The sequence below is a fragment of the Mastigoproctus giganteus genome, chromosome 2 (genome assembly GCF_048544385.1).
Source record: "Mastigoproctus giganteus isolate SK-2022 chromosome 2, ASM4854438v1, whole genome shotgun sequence".
Classification (NCBI taxonomy): Eukaryota; Metazoa; Arthropoda; class Arachnida; order Uropygi; family Thelyphonidae; genus Mastigoproctus; species Mastigoproctus giganteus.
The window spans coordinates 41979206-42001134 of NC_143576.1; the positions used below are offsets into that span (position 1 = coordinate 41979206).

Here is a 21929-nt window from a genome sequence, read left to right on the forward strand (position 1 = left end):
ATGTATTGCTACTACAATGGGCTAGTGCCATTGTAGTAGCAATACGAACACTGCAACCATAATGGAATGTATGCTAACTCGTATAAACTCGGTGATCACTGAATTGTGACCCCTAATGGACTGTGCCTCCGCATAGCTCGTAGTATAAAAAGCCAAAAGCTTCGTACGCTAGAGGTAATTTGCATCTGGTCGTATAAATCAAAGTGATAAAGTAGCAGTTATGGTACATAGTAAAGACATCACGGAGTTTCAAAAGGGCATAATTGTGGGAGCTCGTGCGTCGGGTGCTTTAATGTCGGAAACGGCACGGCTTGTCGGTTGCTCATCCCACTGTGGTCAAGGTGTACAAAGAATGGTGGCGAACGGGTCAAATCACATCCTGCCAACAAAACTGTAAAGAATTACACAAGGTGGGCGAGGGGGTTCAGCGCTTTGTACTCGCTCAACGGCAGGTCACTGCGCGACAGTTGACATCGCAATACAATATGGAAAATGCAAGACATGATGTATAGGATCTTATGTAAGGCGGCTCCCAAACGCTAGTTCAACTTCGCTGTGGTACACTGTGATATTACAAAAACTTTGCAGAAAGGCCATAAATGTGTGTAATGCAATGTTTGTGCCGTGTATGTGTTTGTTATGTTGTTTAGTTATTTCTGGCCACTTTGCTATCAGGAAGAAGCAACAAAGCACCAGGGAAGTGCGTCCTGATACCCGTTTACGCCGCGAGGAGGCGGGCCGCAACTAAGCGCGAACCGCACCAAACCTCGAGTGTCACGTACCGAATGTCCAAACCATTCAAAATTTGAGCAAATAAATTAAAACAGTAAATTAATAAAAATTATAACAATAAAAGGAATTAAAAGTTAAAGAAATAAAAAAAATTAAAGTAAAAAAAAATTGAAAAAAAAAATCAGAAAAATTAAAGATAAAATAAAATTCAGAAAAAATAAGTTAATAAAATGAATAAAAATCCCGCACCAGTGCAAGGAGGTGCCAGCAGATGATCCTGCCTGAGGCCAGCAGGAGATAGAAGTCAAGAAGACACAGTGATATCATTCGTCATAGTACAAGTTTGATTACCAACTGACCAGGTCGTAGGTGGTGGTGAAGATGGTACTCGAGCTAAAAGATGGTCGTGGTATCACGAGATGCTGGTCTGGACTGGAGGTAGAGCAGGAATAGGAGTAGTTCCTGAAATTGGGGCACTATTGATGAGTTGTCCATGTCTGGCAAAGGCTTTATGTGCAAAATCTTGCAGAAGATGAAATTTTTCGTTGGTGTCCTATAGAAAAAATGGTTTACACAGCAGACAGAGGCTGACAAAGATCCAAGTAATGTGGACAAGTGAAAAGAAAATGCTGCCAGTCTTCTGGGCTGCCACAGTTACAGAGAATGCAAGAACAATATCTCAATTGAAGTTTCCGCTGTATACGACCCAAAAAGACTCTCTCCTCACCGCTGATCATCGTCGGCGGCGAACATTGACACCACAACATTCGCCGTCAACGAATGTTGTGGTGTCAACAACACGCTGGTTGTACATTCGAGGAGTGGAAACGAGTGTGCTGGTCGGATGAGTCCAATTACCTGGTGCAACATGCTGACGGACGCCTTCGTTTGTTGGTAAGGAGCAGCAGTGCGTAGCACACGCCTCTTGATTAGACAGGGGTTCGAGCCAGTCACCACCAAATACGGAGGATGCGGAAAGGTCAGGGAATGACCACCGCATATTCTCGGATGAGTGGGCACCGTCGTGCATGGTGCCCACTATCCAGGTAGGTGGCAGTAGTTGCTTAATATGGGGCATGTTTTGCTGGCAAGAATTAGGATCTCTGGTGTGTATGAACCAACGTTTCACTGGTGAGGTCTACGGCTGCTATTAGGAGACCATGTGCACCCTGCCATGTTTCATTTTTTTTACCCTGACAGAAATGGGATCTTCCAAGATAATGCGCCTTGTTGTTGTGCCCGCACAGTGCTCGATTGATTCGAGAAACAGTGAAGATATCACCGATCTTGATTGGCTTCCAAATTCACAAACCCTAGTCCAATTGAATATCTGTGGAATGTTTTGGACGTGCAGCCGTCATCTGTTCCGATACTGCAGCCATGCAGCCTGCAAGGCTGCAGATCCTTACGGACTTTTTCAGGTGTCAGTGGAGTCAATGCCTAGGCTGTTACATGCGAACTCTCGCCCTAATTCAGTGATCACTCGGTGCATATATTTGGTATAGTTTTAGGCAATGTTTTCCAGGAAAAAAAAAATAATATAACTTTACACTAATTGTAACTTTTAGGCATTTTAAAATACAGTATTACTTTTTTTCATAATTAATACAGTATTAATTTTTTTCATACAGTATAAATTTTTTTCATTTCACCGGTTCATTTACCAGTGTTTTACGTACTACACATTTCCTTCCTTTTTTGTTTGTACTTCAGCCCATAAAATTTCCATTGAATGAATAACAGTATCGTTCTTTGATGCAATTTAATTCCACCATGTTCGGCTTACATTTAACCGCTATACGGTTCAATCGACTATTCGCCCATCTACCACATTGGTTGTATTAATTCCCGCAAGTCACCACATATTGCATTTATAATCGAGATTGGCCTCAGAGAGATAATTAAATTTACCTTCGGCCATCCACAACTTTCATTCTCTAAATTTATTAGGTGGTAAATGCCAAAGAGCCTTACACATTTTTGTGCCTTCGTACTGCCTTATTAGCACGAGTACTAGTACCAAAAGTAATGGGAATTTAAATGTTGATAATGTAAATATATTACAAAAGAAGCCCTCTAAACCTGCGCAATCTAAATATCTGTTTAATTCCATTTGAAAATTATATACAGATAGCAATCAGATTTTACGATCTCGCTTAAGTTAAAAGTTCTTTATGCCTTCCTTTAATGTTGTAATGAGAATGCTTATAAAAAAAATTCAGTGTCATTGTTACTTCTTCCACCTCACTTAAAACGGGATTGCTGCTGGGGTAATAAACTATTGTATGAACACAGAGGCGAATATCATTATTTCTGTTCCACATGAAGTTTATAAAAATTCATTTTTATATTCTTATTTTTTGAAGTGTGTAATCCTGGGCGTTACACTATAATTACTACACTATATAATTTTCATTACGTACTTTTCTTTGATTACATCCTGGGTGCTCATTATTTATTTATTTTTTTATTAGAGTACCTTTACCTTTCATTACTTATTAATGATGCGAGTTCACAGTTGCTGCTTAAAAGAGGAGACGATACAAAAGGTTAAAGACTCGCGTTGTCTAATTCGTGAATAGGGCCGGCGCTGTCCATGGGTACGCGAGCACGACCACAAATAAGAATGTTGCGTGTTCGAGCCAGTACACTGCCACGAAAAATGCACGGACCATTGTGATCTGCGGGGCCGGTAACCTGGTTGCTACTAATAATTACTTCTCTATTGTACAATGAAAAAAAAAAAAAAAATAATAATAATAATAATAAAAAAAAAAAATAACACTACTTTTGTACAAGTCCTTCACGACCAGGGGTTAATTCAGTGTGCTTACAATCAACAATGAATATGTAAACCTCTCTGGCTTTGGTCGTACCGAGAATAAACGAAAATTTATTTTTTATTTTATATATACGAGTATTGCAGGATCGGAATGGACCGCATCGCACTGAACGCTGTTTTGATTCATCAATCATACGCATTGGTGATGTCCTTGTTTATACTCCGGCTCGATCACCAGGTCAGAGGAGTTCATAACTAATTGACAATGAATACAATCGTTAACCGCGTTTAGCAGTCACATGAACTTGAACCACGGTCCAATCAAACGCATGTGTATTACTGCATTCTCACGCTTGACCATTCGACTATTTAGGCCCCTGTCACGTATGTACTTGATTATTAAAAATAAGATATTTCGTAATATTCCAAATGGGGTCTCACCAGTTCTTAATTTAAATCAATGGAATTTACTTGTGGAATATTTTATCAGCAAGTAAGTGCCATAGATTTAAATTAATATTTTTTTCATCCACTTTGATATTGTAATTAATCTTAGTCTTTTGTTTTATCAAAGTCGATTTCACATTAATTCCCTGCTCTTCTGTAGTGGTAGGGTTTTAGGCGCATCAGCGACTTAGACCGTATTGCGCCGTTTGAAGTAGCGTGTTATCCTATAGGCAAAAAAGACATCTGCCTAGTGCCCCGATTAGAGCCCCCCCCCCCAAAATCACTGTTTCAAAACTCATTTGTTTTTTTACCAACGTCTGCGCGTGTAGCAGAGTGGTACCGTCACCGTCCTCCCACACCGGTTCGAAATGGCCCGAGTACGAATCCGTCCATGATGCAAGGAACTTTAATGGGATTTTTTCACTCCGTGGCTGAGTTAGTCGGTGTCAGGCGTAGATAGCAAGGTTTTTCCCACAGAAACTGAAGTTTTTCCTTCCAGCAAAACATGCAAATCGACCAGACAACACACGCAATTTACAGACATAATACATATACAGTATATAAGAAATATATGGGTGGCACTAATATAATAGTTTGAGTTTGTTTTTTACTAATATTTTAAAGTTTGTTTGTTATTTGGTTTTTAGGAGCATTAGCAACTAAAGCCATATTTCTCCGGGGATATGCGGTGGTCATTCCCTGACCTTTCCGCATCCTCCGTATTTGATGGTCATGGGCTCGAACCCTGGTCTAATCAAGAAGCGTGTGCTACGCACTGCTGCTTCTGCCCACCTGGCTACGGAGGCGCCATATTTTAAAGTGATTTTTTTTTATCAAAAACTGAACTTTCTACCTCACAAGGTCAATGAACTTTACTTGAAGATTAATTTGAAAATTACGTTTTTTCAAAAGTGGGTTTACCGATTTTGATGAAATTTTATATTTATTTCTTGTCATATAACCTTTTTTTTGTTGCCACAATAAAATGAAATTGAAAATGTTCTTTATTAGGCTTTTTCAAAGATGGGCCCCAAATTCCATTTTGCCTTGGGCCCCATGAAGGTATAATGCGCCACTGGCCGTTTGTATTATGTCTGTAAACTGTGTGTGTGGTCGACTTGCCTATTGATTAAAACTGCAAACACCCAGAAACTTCCTGAAAACTTTCCTTTTGGAGTGCGTGTCAAGGTAACATCCTATGCAACTCTGAATTCATGTAAAGGTGTCATCTCAGAATGGAACCTAGTGAACCTAAATGAGGAAGAAATTGTTCAAGAACTACGACTACTAAAGGTCGCGCGAACAAAAAGAATACTGGTTAAAGAATGATGGCATACTGATTCCTACCCGCAACTCAATTATCTTCAGCACATTGATCTTATTAACAACTGTAAAAACAGGCTGTTTTAACTGTCGATTCCCCACATATTCGTAATCTTTTCAGATGATATACTTGTAAATGTCAGAAATATGGGCACTCTCAAACAGCATGTCGAGGAATGCTCCATTTGTCACAACTATGAATACAAAGCTCAAAAACAAAGTAAATGATCATCTCGATCTGCAATTTGTCCAAACTGTAACGGCGATCAGCTGGCCTATTCCAGAATATGTGAGAAATGCAAAACGGAGAAAAAAATACAACAATGAAAATAAAATGAATTAGCCTTACTTACATAATTTTTCAACTTCACAACAAAGCCCCTAAGTTTCCTAAGCAGTCAATAGCAGACCAAAAGAATACCTCAGATTCATTCCCCCAATAGCCATCACATCACTTTTAGTATACGGTAACAAAAAAAAAAAAAAAAAAGAAAGATGATTCTGTTGTAAAAGTAAATCACTTCGACGACATCGACATTCATGGCAGAATCAGCCAATAAGAAGTATTAATAAAAAATAAAAAAATGAATATTATACACGGAACTGTAGAGGTATTCGTAGCAATTCAGAAGATATTTATGACCTACCCAGTTGTTATAAACTGGCAGCCATCTGTTTGTAAGGGACAAATATAGCCGAAACAAATTCTTCAGTGCAGGAACTATACACCTCATTGACTGGACAGAGTCGCTTAAACTGCTGGCCATGGTTGTGTGGCCAACTAAGTAGAATACTTCAGTGGCGTGCCATGAGGAGCACTCCAACTAGGTCGACCAATTGAAGTAGTATTAGATACGGAAATTTTCACCCCATTAAATACTCGCATACAACCATGTTCATCTTCCCACCTGCTCAATCTCGGCCATTGATCCTTCCGTCCGTCATCCAACCTTATATCCTAGCATTGAATGGACAGTACTGAATGATTTAAAAACTACAACTAGCCATACAAACAGGGAATCACAGAAACTGTTTGTATCAGTGGAAATTGTTAAGGCAAATTGGGCACAATATAAATTATCTGTCTCATTAGGTGAACAAGTTATTCAAGTAGAAGCATCTGACAGTGTTTCTGAACATAGTACACGTCAACTACTAGTTGCAGCGAATATTGCAATCCGCCATCAGATACGTATAATAATCCCTGGTGGAATGACGCATGCAATACGGCGAAAAAAAAGTACGCATCTGTTTTGAAGATTCCCGATCACCAACAACTTGATTACAAGAAGCTTAGAACAAAGGCGCGTCATATCAGAAGGCCAGCTAATCGAGACTACCGGATTCGGTATGCCTCTACCTTCTCTGAAGACGCTGACTCTAGACTAACATGGAATAAGATTTGGCTGCTAAATGGCAATTTTTCTCTGATCTCCTTCCTAGTTCCCAACCGAACGGGCAGGGATTGTCGTCCCTTTTACGAGAATGCAATTGCCCTCATTGAAGCATTCTTCAAAGGTATCTGCAACAGCGTCATATAGTCAAAATTCAAAAAAAAAAAATAAATAAAATAAATAATAATAAATAAAATAAAAAGCTGCTGCTGCTGAAAAACACAGTTAATTTTCTCACACGCTGTTCACAAAATTATAATCAGCCTTTTACAGAAACTGAACTGAAGGAATCTATTATTAAATGACGCAACGGTGCTTCTAGTGCTGACGGAATATTCTACTTAATGCACAGTAATAACAGGCACCGTCAATTGAATTTGTTAATCATGGCATGCGGCTGTACGAGTTGTGGAAGCGCTTGTCAGACTACCTGTGGTTTCTTGCCACCTTTAAGGTGGCAAGAAACCACAGGTAGTTGGTGTGATGAAGGTACAGTTTTTGTCGGGGTTCTTCGCGCTCTGCCGGATTTTGGGCTTACTTAGCCGACAGTCGACTTGGGAAGTTTTGCTGATGCGCTCTCATGCAAGGTTGTATTTCTATTATGATATCATTATGATATTCCTCGAAGTCTGTTAACACTCTCCCAAAACTCACCCTGCCGTAGACAAGTGTGAACTTTCTGACCGAACCATACTGTTCACCATTTTAGTACAGCTGCTTTGCATATTTCTACTTCCCACTCATTTCCCTCAAGACAGAGGGGGAGCTGGCTGTCCTATTATATTACTCTTAGCAAGGTATATTGAGAGAAAGGGATAAAATGTCTTTATTGCAAAACAAATATTTTTAGGGCAGTGGGGAAAATACGTACGGGGTGTACACACCGAATAGTGTTGCAGTACCCGTTTATGGCTTAATGGAGGTGTGTTAAGCTACAAAGTAACTACGAGGCTTGGTATATTTTAGCTGTAATTGCGTGTGTTCTTAGTTTCCAGGAAGATTAAACCATGCAACCCTTGCCGCATAACAGCCACTTGGGGGAAAAGTAAAAAAAAAAACATAAAAATCTCCCGTCTTCGGGATTCGACCTAGAGCCATTTTACGCGGTGTGGGAGGTTTGCGATTATAAACACTAGGTTTATAGAGCAGGTAGAAAAAATAAAATAAAAATAAAGGTTTATAGTACAGCAGGTAAAAAAAAATAAATAAAAATAAATTACAAAAGTGCACACAGAATTCCACACAAAAAATTAAAAAAATGTATTTCAATTTAATTCAGCGTTATTATATTTAATTAAAATAGCAAATTCTAAAATTTAAAGTAAAATACAATTTATAAATAAATATTTAGTTCCGAATTTGAGTTGATGACGGTTCCTGTTAATTTTTCTAATGAATAACCGCATTCCTGCACATACATAGAGTTGCCACTCTATTTGGAACACATATTTAATAGTTACCCCCACCCCCCAGAACAGCCTCGCTTCATCGTGGCATGGACTCAACGAGGTGTCGGAAGCATGCCACAGGGATGCAGACCCATGTTGACTCAATTCCTCGCCGTAGTTGTTACAAAGGGGCTCACATCTGGTTCTGGTGAGTATGGGCTTGGCACACCCAGGATCCTGAGCTAGATATCATCATTCTTCTCTTGGTGATTCCCTTTTAATTCAGACTCACTCTCTCTCAGGGTAACTCAGAATTTTTTTTTTATGGCTAGTGCATCAAAAACCTTAGACTTCCTTGCACCATATGGCTAATAATAATAATAAATGGATGGTTGTAGATCTCTAATGCGAAGAACGTGTTCCACCTCATTCCATCGGTTCTAATTCAGTTGAGGTTTGGTGACAAGGAAAGCAGTAGGCTGAATTCATTCTCATGTTCCCGTAACCAGTTCCTTTTAGTTCTCGCCTTGTGATGTTATCCTGTTGGAAGAAACTGAACGTATACATCAAAAGGATGAGCCTGGTCAGATGTACCCGTAGTGTATAGATAATAAAGAAATGTGACACTAGAGTCACGTGGAATATTAATTGAACTACTCGAGTGTATTATGTTCGTGAATTGCGTGTGTCGGTTTGCCTGTTTTTCTGGACGAAAAAACTCAAGTTTCCGGGGAGGAGACCTTGCAATCTAAACGTGAGACCGACTAATTCAGCCACGGAGTGGAGAAAAAAAAACATAAAAGTTCCTCGCGTCATTGACGGGAGGAACTTGTATGCCTACTAAATTCCACACATCATCCTTATACAAAGGGTACTAGGAAAGTTTTGCAATACAGCTTTGTTTATTTAATTTTTTCAAAGTAATTTCCTCTACATTCAATACACCTCTCCATCCTCCGAAACCAATCTTTAAACCAGTTCTGCTAAGTTTCACTAGGGAGTAAAGCACACTCGTTGTCCCAAGCCCGTAGAAGGTCCTCATCACTGGAAAACCGCCTCCCTTTTAGCTTCATTTTCACATGCGGGAACAGCGCAGGGAGCAAGGTCTGGACTGTAGGGAGGGTGCTCGAGAAGTTTCAGTCCTGTCGTGGTCAAATATTCGGTGCAGGCTTTGGCGCGGTGAGCTGGAGCACTATCGTGATGGAGGTACCAGGTGTCCATTCTTGACTTTGGCTGCAGGTTCTTCATAGATCCAATGACTTTAGGCAGGCATTGTTCAGTATACCACTTAGCTGTGACTGTCTTCTGCGTGTCCAAAACGACACGTTCCACAATTCCACTCGATTTGAAAAATACAGCTATCATTTTCTTCTTTACAGCTCGGGATTTTCTGACAATTACGGGTGTGTCGTCATCATCAAAGACCCAAACTTTGTTTTGAGCCTTGGTCGGCAGATCGTAATAGTACAGCCAAGTCTCGTCACCTGTCACGATGTTGTTCACATACCGAGATTGTCCCTTATCAAACTTTTTTTAACATCTCCCGGCACCAAGTCACACGTCGTGTCATCTGCTCTTCAGTCAGTTGATGCGGCACCCAGAGAGAACAAAGTTTCTTCACGTGCAAATGATCTTGCAGAATCGAACTAATTGCTGGTGCATTTAGGCCCAAAGTATCCTCTGTCTGTTGGTAGGTCACTCGCCTGTTTTCGTCAAGCATTTTCCTCACAGCAGTAACGTTTTCCTCCGTAACTGACGTTCGTGGCCTTCCCGACCTCTCAGAATCCTCAAGAGTGAAATTTCCCCTTTGGAATTCTCTATACCACCTGAATATCGTTGTGCAATGTGGACAATCATCATCTAGTGCAAGAGTCATTTCTTCTAAGCACTGGTCTATGGTTAAACCACGCACAAAATTATACCACAAAACTGTCCTTATCTCAATTCGTGACCACGATGCCATCGCAAGCACTTTACACTCTCACTACTAATGAATAACTGAGCCCATCGACTTGGCGCGGCGGCTACTATGCACGTATGAACATGTCTCAACATGCAGCTTCCTGTGATTCATTGTTCCGCCATATTGCAAAACTTTCCTAGTACCCTTTGTATATCTACCCATCTGCGTTGTATCACTTGAGGCTGTTAGTGATGGAGCGTTCCATTTCATCAAAAGGGTAGATGTAACTAATGAAGTGGCCACTTAGTGCATACGGAAATAAGCATCAGACAGTCACTACGAATCTGGTTGTGACCGGTTTCAGTTAACACTTTCAACCCCAAGATTAAAAGCTTAACATTCAACCTTGGGTTGGTCTAGGTTTTCGGTGACCTGCAATTGATTTCAACTTTTTTTTTTTTTTTTTTTTTGTCGGTTTCATGCTTTAATAGCTTGGCATCAAGAGTTTTGATGTGGGACAGCATATGATACCGCAGGAAACAGTCGGACAAATAAAGTAGTCGCATTAACAGTGACATATTACCAAAGCACTTCAAACGCGAATTGCGGAGACCCTCGATGACCAGGTTTTCCCGAATGCTGCCAACGAAGTCTCACGAAAGTGAGCACCAGTGCTCAAGAATGAATAGAGGAAACCTTGGAATGGATCGAGGCCATGTCTTTGATTTTGATTCTTTGCCACTTTTGGGTGAACCCATTAAGCAGCTAGTACTCCAATGTGAAGGCAAGTTGAATAGTGATAGAGGCTGCTGACACCAATAGTTCGGCGGTATAGAGTAGTGGCGGGTGAAGAACATTTCCCAATCTCCAATTTTCATGCAGTTTACTTATCCAACGAAGTCGATCTGTCTTGTTGAGGAGCATTTGCTCGCTACTTTGAACTGAATTTGACGTAAAATGTAATTCATTTTTAATTGTTTACGGTAGGTATCACAGCCCCCTCTCCAAAAAAGAAGGGGTGGGGAACCTCTAGAACCTGGGCGAACTTACTTTGGACGATATCTTTGGAAGAAAGTAAAGAGATATCTCTTAAAGTAAAGAAGAAAGTAAAGAGATATCTGTTTACTTTCTTCCTAGATTGTGCATATTGTTTTGAGATATCCAAAGATACTTTTTTTTTTTTTTTTTTTTTTTTTTTTGATAGTTGTTGGCGCATCGGCTTCTGTGGCCATATTGCACCTCCCAAGGTTTTTGCAGTACTTTGATCCAAGCCCGAGGCGGGAATCGAACCCGCGACCTTTGGGTTGCCGGGCAGGTACTTTACCCACTCGGCTAGCCCGGTCGGCCCCAAAGATACTTCTGTGTCATTTGTTTTGCAAGTGGTTAAGTAATTGCATTACACAATGCTTCTGACTTATGGGAATTCTGCTAATAAAGAAGCTTTTACAAGTATATGTGTCGCCTACCCATAGTTTTTTTGTTCAATCTCGGGGAAAGTTTAATCTTGTTGATTATTCGCTGATGGTTCCGTCATTTGCATGAGTGGTAAACTAAACGATTCATGCTACTCATTACCCATTCAATAAAGTGCGGATGAGTTGGGGCAGTTGCACGTGCTGTTTAGGTGACTCACCTCTAGACCGTCGTGTTTGCCACTTGGCTCTTCTCTTTCTCTCTCCCTTCGCGTCCTATCTCCCTTCAGACAGCATGGTACCAGTAACTGATGTGTGATTGGCTGTGCTTCGAGAACCTCGACTCACTAGAAACTAGCGTATGTACACGAACTTCGTTTGTAGACGTACGTGCGGAACTTTGCATGTCTATGTGACCGAGAATGTAACGGGTTGTCGGTGTTCTTAGAGCAATAATTATGCCTTCTAGGACATCGACCTTAGAACTGATGGGCTTATCGGTGAACCTATGTGTGTCGGAATGGTCGCGAACGTCTTTGGACTTAATAGAAAGGTATTCCCAGGATGGGATGCTTTTGTTATATGTACAGCTTTATCTTGGTAAATAACAATTAGATTTTAAGAGAAAAATTAGTGATAATGCAAATGATTATACAGAACAATAAATTTGCTTGATAGATTTAGTTATTAAATTCTTAGCCGTCTCAGTTGATTTCAATTAACTTTTTAAATTTGTCTTGTCGAACAATTGAGGCGTCGTACCGAGTTTAACTTATATATGTGTAGGTAAAAAAAAAAAATTATATATATATATAATATTTATTAAAAATTTTTTTTTTTGCCAGATATATTCAAATTGATCTTGATAAATTTCGATTGACAACATATTTTTATTTTTTCTATGTAATTAACATATCTGTGTGATATCACATCATTTCAGTTTCTATGATTATTTTCCTCTCAAGTGTTTTTCAATTATTCTCAATTATTTTCCATGGTGAAACGAAAAACGCTCTTTTCTAGGTTCTTGTTTTTGAGAAGAGGAGCGTATAATTGTAGGGGCCTTACAAGCTGTGTGTTTGTGTTTTTTTTTTATGTACCAATTACGTTATTTTCATATTCATTATCAATAAATACATGAGAGAAAAAAATCTGAAAACAAGATTATTTAAATTCATAATCTTAATTAATTCATTAATCTTAATTATTGTTTACTGTAGGTGTTTATACATTTTATATATATACTTTCTCTCCCAAAAGAAAAGAATTGCAACTGGTGTTAACGTACCTTGCTGTTATATATATATATAATTGATTATATATATATATAATTGAAGTAGAAGCAGTTTTAGATACTGAAATTGTTGACATTTTCGTGAACTTGAATTGGAAGATTAGCATCATTTCGAAATAATTATGCACACCCTGAGTGTCTACTCGCGGGATTTCAAAATTTGGTTTTTGTTTGTTGATAAGGACTTCAAAATTGATATGAGCCCACGAACGCAGATCATTGCATTTTTATCTTTTTGATATTTGGAAATCTTTATAATGTAATTTTTTTGGTATTCGGAAATCTTTATAATGCAATTTTTCTTGTACCCTGTGACCTCATCGGCTAGTGCAGTCGTTGGGTGAGTCACAATGTGGGTGTGATTCATTGGTTGCTGTGATTAGTGTCCTGTTGTCATGGCAACTACAAAGCGTATACAGTTGTACTTTTCCGAACTATCGTATATGAATTAGTACTGTAAAATAATCTTCCACGTTCAGATTTATGATAAGGTTAACGGTTTCAGTTTCATATTTCTTTAGTAATGAAAAAATATATAAAATAAAAATTTAAAAATAGTAAAAGCTTATCAAATTACTTTTTATCGCTTTTGCGTGGCAACTCCAAGCACGAAAGGTATTGGAACCCATAATACTCCGGCACCATGTATAGGCTGATGGTTTATATAAGAGGACAGAATCTTATTGATGTTGGCTTGAATTTTTGTAGGATATAATTTTCAAGAAATTCCTCCCAAAGAAGATTGCTGCCAAAGAATATAAGTAGAAGGAATAAATGAGGAAAAGTTAATTTGGTGGTTTTGGAGCTGTGAGTGGATGTTGATTAGTTGAGTCACGTGCTCGAACTGTTTTGGAAGAAAGAGGCAGAATTACAGATACTAATTCAGAAGCCCAGGGATCATGGAAATATCTGTATAAAAGGTATACTGTACTAGCAGAAATTGAATGTTTAAGCAACAGAAAGTGGGATGGGGAGTAAGAGAGGTGTAATTATTTAATCTGACTGTCTTCTTTTGGATAGAGTCTAGGAGTTCAAGACAAGTTTTGGCTCGTTTCAAAGGTTGCACTGAGAGTTCAAGAGAGAAGTTTTTCGTTTAGTTTCTTCGATGCGGAAAAGAAATATTTGTGGTATGTTTGTGCCAAGAAAGGGTCATAGTCAGGATTGTTGTTTAAAAATTTGAGTGTTCTCGAAGATGAGCTTGGGGACAAAGACTTTTTGTTACTCATTTAGGTACATTCATATATATTTTCTTCATTTCTTCACCTCTTTATTGAAGAGTAGAAGTGTCCACTTCACAATGTAGAAGTCTCACTATACCGTAAAATTACTGCTGAAGTAATTGCTCTGGCCGCCTATTCTCAGTCATATTTTATCCCTTTTAAGTGTCCCCATGATGATGCAATAATATATGCTGATGATATAAAATTGCTTACCTCAATTCCAACTATAGCAGATCCAATGGCAATAGCTTCTTCATTCGCTGAGTTTGATCGCCCTTTCAACTTGTAGAATTTTGGGTTAAATCCTAACCTAAATAAATCTGCAATAATGATTTATCCACTCAAACAGTGACCAACAGTGATTAAACCACAAGTTTGTGGCACCTAATCCTGTTTGTCACCAGGTGTCTATTTTGATCCGAAGCTGAGATTTGATGCTCACACAGAATACCTCCGTAAGCGATTTATGAACTTAAGCTGGAGAGCAAAATGGCACTAAGTCCATATCAAACGATGCTGCAACCACTATCAGGTACTGTATCTACAAATTACAGTTTATCTAATATTATATGCTGCTGAAATTTGGCATCTGCTTTGCCCTCACTTTAGAAACTGGTATACTTACGTGAATACTGGATTCTGAAATGGACCACTCATAAGCATTGCCAATCTCCTCAACTGAGAGCCGCTGAAATGGCTGAGCAGCAAAATGTACCCAAGTTAATTGACATCAGATGCTTAATTACTACTGTAAAAATGTTCACAGGAGTGATAAATGCCCGAACATCTGGAATATCTGTTAGTGGCATAATGCTCTGCCATCCTTGAGGTCCAACCCCACACTTATACTGAAACACAATCGTCTGAAACTATGTGATCATTTCTTACCTGCCCAGGCACTTCCAAAAATATGGGCACTCTTGCGACTTGGAATTGACCTGCAGTAGATGACTTTTGATAAGAAATACTGTTGCATTCTCCTAGAGTGGATGACATCTGTACAACTGGAATCACTCTTCCTAATCTCTAAAGCTTCAGCACTTCTCAAGATATTGGAAAAATGCTGCTACCAGTCCTCACCAAACAAATTCTTGTAGGTAAGCCCCCCCCTCCAGATTCATTACTCATTTTAGGAAGGATGTAGATTTGCTTGAGTATGTACAGAAAAGGGCAACAATATTGGTGAGAGGAATGAAGAGAGGCTTAAGTTTTGCAAATTGCAGTGGCTGGAGATTAGGCACCTGCGAGGTGATCTGATTGAGGTATATTAAGGCCTTGAATGGGTTGAGCACACTGAATTCTGATGGGATTCTTCCGCTTGCTCAAATTACGAACCTAAGGGGGCATAAATTCAAATGGAGGAAAGACAGTTGTAGAATAGATGTGCAGAAATTTGCCTTTAGCCAGTGGGGTGGTTAATTGCTGGAACAAACTTCCATCTGTCTTTGTGGAAGTTGATAGGTTAAATAAATTTAAGGAGGAACTGGACAAACATTTAGAGGGAATGGTTGTGTGAATTTTCTTTTCTTTTTTTTTTTTGGCTGATGCTATATAAGCTCATACGCTTTCTTTCTTGTATCACATGCCATGATTACTGTTACTGTTTCATAGTGATCGATGACTACAAACTTCCTCACAACCACTAATGCCATTCTTGGCATTATTGGTTGCAAGGAGCAGTCAGGAATTCCCCATCACCTACTTAGATATAGAAGCTGCATTTGATGCTGTGAATGTCCCTTCTCTTTTGTGGCCTTTATATCAAGGGAGACATGCTGGGCTTTCTATCCGCTCTTCTTGGGAGCCATTAAGGGAAGTAATCAGAAGTTTTTCTTACTATCTAAGAGGTGTAGTTCAAGTTTTAGACCTAAATGGATGTCAGATGAACTGATGAGATTTGTGGCAGAGAAGAAAATATGTGGGATAATTATAAACTAGCAAGTGACTACTCTGCAGTCACGGCACTAAGGCAGATTATGAGAAGTCTTTGGCTTAGAATGCAAAGAATTCTTTACTTATGTTAACATTAGAAGGAAAGGGATGAAAACAGCATTGCCCTACTAGATATGAATGGCATAACTATTAATGATTCTGTTTAGTTTGCCAATAAACTATATAAATATTTTGCATCTACATTTGCACATGAAGTTTTTAGGAATGGAAATACCAGAAGCACACCAAATTATAATTAGGAGTTAAATGATATTGTTGAAATCGCTGAAGCTAAAAGTAAATAATACATGTCAGGCTGATGGAATTTATGCAATTCTATTAAAAGAAGGATCAGAAGAGGAAAGCTGCTTACTTCTTTTGCTGCTTCCCTCAATTTAATTAAATAGATCCCATCCACCCCAGGTACCTTTCTTACATTTAACTTCAGCAGTTTCTCTTCCACTTTCCTCTCTGTTATTACAAAAACATTTAGCACCGTGGCAGAGTTTGATGAACTTCTGGCATTCACTTCCCTAAAGAATTCCTCATTTGTGAATGTAGATGCAAAATACTTATTCAGCTTGTCAGCATCCTGAGCAGGATCATCAACAGTTGAACCATTGATGTCAAGTGTATGTATGTGATTCATTTTGCTGCATTCCCTTCTTTTTACTGTTTACATAAGAAAAGAAGTCTTTGCTTTTTTTCTCTTTGCATCCTTTGCCAAGGATTTTTCATAATCTGCCTTAACTTGTCTGACACCCTTTGTGATCATATATTGAAGAGTGGTTTATATCTATCATAGTCTTCTGCATCACCTGATAATTTATATGCATACCATGCATTTTTCTTCTCTCCAACGAGGCTGAGTAGTTCGGCTGATATCTATTTAGGTATAACTTGAATGGTATTTCTTAGTTGGTATGAAAAGCCTAGTAGCTTCTATGATTATTTCCTTGAATGCTTCCCATTTAGAATTTTCTGATGGTAATATCATTACTTGCTCACACTGTATAGAATTTAAAAACTTCTGAGACCACTGTATTGTCTTTATGAAAGCAAAAACCCTTCTCTTTACCCTTGATGGTATATACATCTTTAAGTAAATCCCACATCAGTACACTGTGATCACTGCCACCTAGTTGTTCTTTTATATGCAGGTTCCTAATGATGCATGAATAATCGCTGTTGATAATCAAGATCAAGCATATTACTCTCGCTTGTTGCCTCTCTAATAGGCTAGTGTGTGGGGCGACCAACACCCACAAGTTCCAGTCAATATCTGGAAAATTAAAATTCCCCATTATAAGATATCCTTATTTACTCTACAGCTGTTTGTTGTACTCATCAGAGTGGTTAGGTCTATAATATGCTCATTTTTACTTTCTCAATGCTTCTGTCACACCAAGCTGAGTCAACATTGCACTGGCCACCCATGTCAACTGGATGTACTCTCTTAGATTTTTATGTGATTCTTAACTAAGAGCATCCCCCCCCCCCTCTTATCCTGTCTGTCCTTTTTGTATACATTGTACTTCTCATATTCAAATTCTGCATCTGTATATCTGGTGGCGCTTTGTCTCTGATATCCTCAGTGTCTGCATTTAATGACTGGACTACCACTTCAAATCCATAAAATTTGTTTACTGTGCTCCAAAGCATTGGTGAACGTGCATGTATACATGCACCTGTTCTTACTCTCAGTTACCCTAACACAGCCCACGGCAGGTCTTGAAATCCACAGTACTTTGCTTTCCAGGCTGCTGTATATTCCAGTAGAAACAGTGCAAGAATCACTTTCACCTCTGCCTGCAGCTATGGTTAATCTATTAGTCCGTATATTCCCCCAGGCCAACAGTTTTCCAACCCACCTAACCCTGCCTTGATAACATCAGCAAATATTCTTGCATCCTTTCTGTTTAAGTGTATTCCATCTCTGCAGGAGCACTCTTTTCTGTTAATAAGCACAGACCTTGCCGAGGAAAATTGTACCCTGTGAGCCCTGCACAATCTCTTCAGGGCCGAATTGATTGACAAGGCTTGCATTATATACTCCCTCCTATCATGCCTGGGTAGAATTGCAGACACTTTCAAATTGAACCCTAACTCTCAACTTTCACTGTATTTTTTTAAGTAAATTAGGAGATCTCCTACTCTTAATGTTATTAGTGCCAACGTGTACAACAATATTACCTTTTGTGCACCTTAAAAGATGATATCTGCTTTACAACATTTCAACTTGGCAGACATACTCTGGTCTTATTCCACCTATCCTTTTTGCACAGTATATTTCCTGATTCCCCAACAATAGTCATTAACAATAGCTACCTCCTGTGGTATTTGCACATTCTGCCCAGGGGTTGGTACTGTGTTTGCTGCTCAAGGATGAGCTCTGGAATTGAGTTCAGATAGCTTAGAGCTTCCCCATTTTAATTCACTTGAGGGCATCCACCCTACTCTTCAAGTTCTCATAATGGCCCATCACAAAAATGAGTTGGCAAGCACAAAGCTATCCCTCTTGGCTATATCATGTCTTCTAGAAAGGTCTGCAAACATTGACAGAATAGCACATTTCTTCAGGACATGATTTGTAGGAGAATCGTCCCCTTCATTTAGCATTAGCATTAGTAGAGGCATTTGATGCAAGAAAGCAAGCTTATGCAGCATCAGCCAAAAAAAAAACCCACTTCCCTTCACCTCTCTGTTCGTTCGAAATACCTGCCCAACTGAGCCTTAAACTTATTTAGGCTATCAACGTCCACGACAAGGGATGGAAGTCTGTTCCACCAACCAACCACTCCCTGGCTAAAGGCAAATTTCCGCACGTCTATCCTACATTTGTAATACTTCATAAGAATCTTCAGAGCAGTTGTCCCCTTCAGGGTGGGTGAACTGTTCTAATATACCTGACCACTGTAGGATATGTAATATTTACATTACACAAGGTGTAATAGAAAAAGAAAAGCCTCAAAAAAGTTTATTTGGAACTAGTTTATTCCAAGAAATCTGTTGAGTCAACATATATGTCGATCACGTATTATATATATATATATATATATATATATACACACGCACACACACACACAGTCCATTCTGGTTATTTGGGACACATCGGGACTAGTGTATTTTGGCCCGATTAAGCGGCTGCCCCAATTATCCGAAGTTTCAAGTAAATAGTTAAAAATACAATGAAACCCCCCCCCCCCATATTTACAATTGGTTCACTGTACAATCAAATCACGTCACCCAATGGAGTCAGCCGATCGGGCTAGCCTAGTGGGTAAAATACCTGCCCGGCAACCCAAAGGTCGCGGGTTCGATTCCCGCCTCGGGCTTGGATCAAAGTACTGCAAAAAACCTTGGGAGGTGCAGTATGGCCACAGAAGCCGATGCGCCAACAACTACCAAATCAAAATCAAACCCAATGGAGTCACCATCGTAACGTGATTTGATAGGTAGCATAGTAAAGTACCGTTCACTATACGATGTGCAGTAAGCACCGGTCATTGTGATCGCGTTTGCGAATTGAATTTTAATTCTATTAAACAGCGATTCTAATTAGCGAAAATAAGAGGAATATTATCCACAGGCTATAAAAGCAAATATATATTAAGCACAAATTTACCCTTTATTACCACCAATTAAAAAATTAAATGATACGTGAAAATCGGAAGAATATATGTGATAATCGGAATAATTAATATGTACTGTAATATGTACATTCGAACTAGTTGACATTTCTATTCACTGACATTTGTGGGTGGAGGTTAAAATTTAATACAGTAAAAAGATAAGCAATCAATAACAAAGAGCACGGCACACACAAATTGCAAGTAACATAATACGCGCAAGTGACGAGTTACAAAGCTTTAAAAATAGGAATGAAGAAAAGATCTGAAAATCAATTTTTTTATGTGATTGAAGATTTCGTAGAAGTGTAAACACATTTCACCATAATAACGCACAGAATTCCAGCTGTCGGTATTATCGCAAATTCAATAAGATCGAGTTTACTGCCCGTTTATGATAGATTTCACTAACAGAAAAGCCCAATAAACAGGTGACTGCTAATTGTTTTTATTGTTTTATTGTTGTGACCTCCAGAATTTCGACCGAACCACGTGGTACCGTCGGAGACAATCGTACGGTAATCCCCAGTGCTGCGGTCTCCTGCACCGATTAAACGGCATGCTGTCCCAATTAAGCGAAGTAAACCCTGGCAATTTTCTCGATTGGTTTCTGTTTTTTAAGATTTTCCCCAAATAACCGGCTGCCCCGATTAATCGGTGGCCCAAATAACCGGAATCCACTGTATATATATATATATATATTTTTTTTTTTTTTTTTTTTTTTTTTTCAAATTAATTGAGCGTTTTGCCCAATTTGTTATTAAAAAAAAATGAATAAAATTTACAAAATAACTAAAGTGTGTTCCTTCCCCCCCAATTTGTGGAAAATCCATAGATGATATATAAAAAAGACTTCAGTTTTGAAATCAGTGTAGTAGCCTTAGGAAAGGCATCATATTAGAATATAAACCCAATTCTGCAGCAGTTAGTAGGCATACATAATTATCATTTTATTATTTTTTGCATGTTGGAAATGAGTCTTTTCCAGTTTAATGTTATATATTTCAATATGTTTTTTTAGATAGCAAAGATAGTATTGCTTTTTGTAATTCTTTAAGGGGACAGACAGACAGAGAGTTAGTTAGTTAGTTTAATCTGAGTGGGATTGTTATTCTGTTTGTTTGTGATTTGGTTTTTAGGAGCATTAGCAACTAAGGCCATATTGCTCCGGGATATGCGGGGGTCATTCCCAGACCTTTTCCGCATCCTCCGTATTTGGTGGTGACGGGCTCGAACCCCGGTTTAATCAAGAAGCGTGTGCTACGCACTGCTGCTCCTTCCCACCTGGCTACGGAGGCGCCTGATTGTTATTCTAAGGAATCAAATGTATCCATCAAGATCAGGATACTGCAGGGAAAAGAGAGGATGATTATTAGTCAAGGTTTACACACTACTAACCTTTGTAAGAAAAGCACAGCATGAGATCATTGCTTTCTATATTAGTAGCAATGAGGTATTCTGATGTAATTTTTGCAGCAACTTAGAACATAAAACAGTTTTTGTTACAGGTAAAACTTTTTCACTTTCTTCTTCCATTTGGCCTTTTTCCCCCCTTATATTTACCCTGTTTATCTTATTATTGGTTGATAACTGTTGTTATTTGATATGGCACAGTAACTGGGAGCATTAAAAAATAATTATTTACTCTTTCTGCTACAGAATGCCTCTGAGTTTTTATTATTATAGTATCATTGGGTTATATTGTTCAAACATCTAATAATAGACTTGCATGAGTCTGTTATTAGATGTTTGAGGATTTTCAGATCTTATTATTGATTGATAGCCCACTGCTGGTAATGTGTATCAGTTATTGCTGTCTTAATTGCATGCATTAATTATTAATGTGAGATAGCTTATTTTCAAAATATAAAAGTTAATTCAGTTTATAATTATACTGTTAGGCCTACTTGCACTGTGAAATTGTCTTTGAATGCATAGTCAAGCTGTGGTCCATTAATTTTGATGGAAACTGCTTGAAGAACTAGTGCTTTATAATGTACATTATTCTGGATTTCTGAGTATATTGTAGTATAATTTTATTTATTATTAAATTTATATGGCTAAGTTTTGCAATCAACATTGTGGAATAGATTTTGTTTCATAGTTGTACTGAGTTTTTTTCCCCCCACAGGAGATTGTTCGTGCAATGCTGACAGAATATTTAGAACGATTTTCTCAATTGGCTGGTAGTCTTATCAATTGTGGGCCTGTGCTCAATTGGCTTGAGGTATTCAATTTAGTATTCAATTTTCAATAAGTAAAGTATAAAAAGTAAAGTATTTAAAGTAAAATATTCAAAAAGTAAAGTATTCAATTTTAGATTTTATGCATTATTTCTAAGATGGTATTTTTTCAGTTTTGTTGCATTTTAACCTAATGATACTATAGCATATCAAACATATCAAAAATTGTAGCAACTGTCATTATATACCATTGTTTTCAGAACTTGTGGTTAAGTGTTAACTTTAATGTT

General features: G+C 38.4%; 1 protein-coding gene across 8 annotated transcripts in view; it reads left to right on the forward strand.

Annotated features, from left to right (window-relative positions):
- Positions 1-21929, forward strand: part of CdGAPr (GTPase-activating protein CdGAPr) — a 514430-nt gene that overhangs the window by 308602 nt on the left and 183899 nt on the right. For all 8 annotated transcript variants that reach the window (XM_090388748.1, XM_090388756.1, XM_090388774.1 and 5 more), the window contains one exon: positions 21588-21683. In XM_090388748.1, the coding sequence (XP_090244874.1) occupies positions 21588-21683 (96 nt within the window). The remainder of the gene's footprint in view (positions 1-21587; positions 21684-21929) is intronic.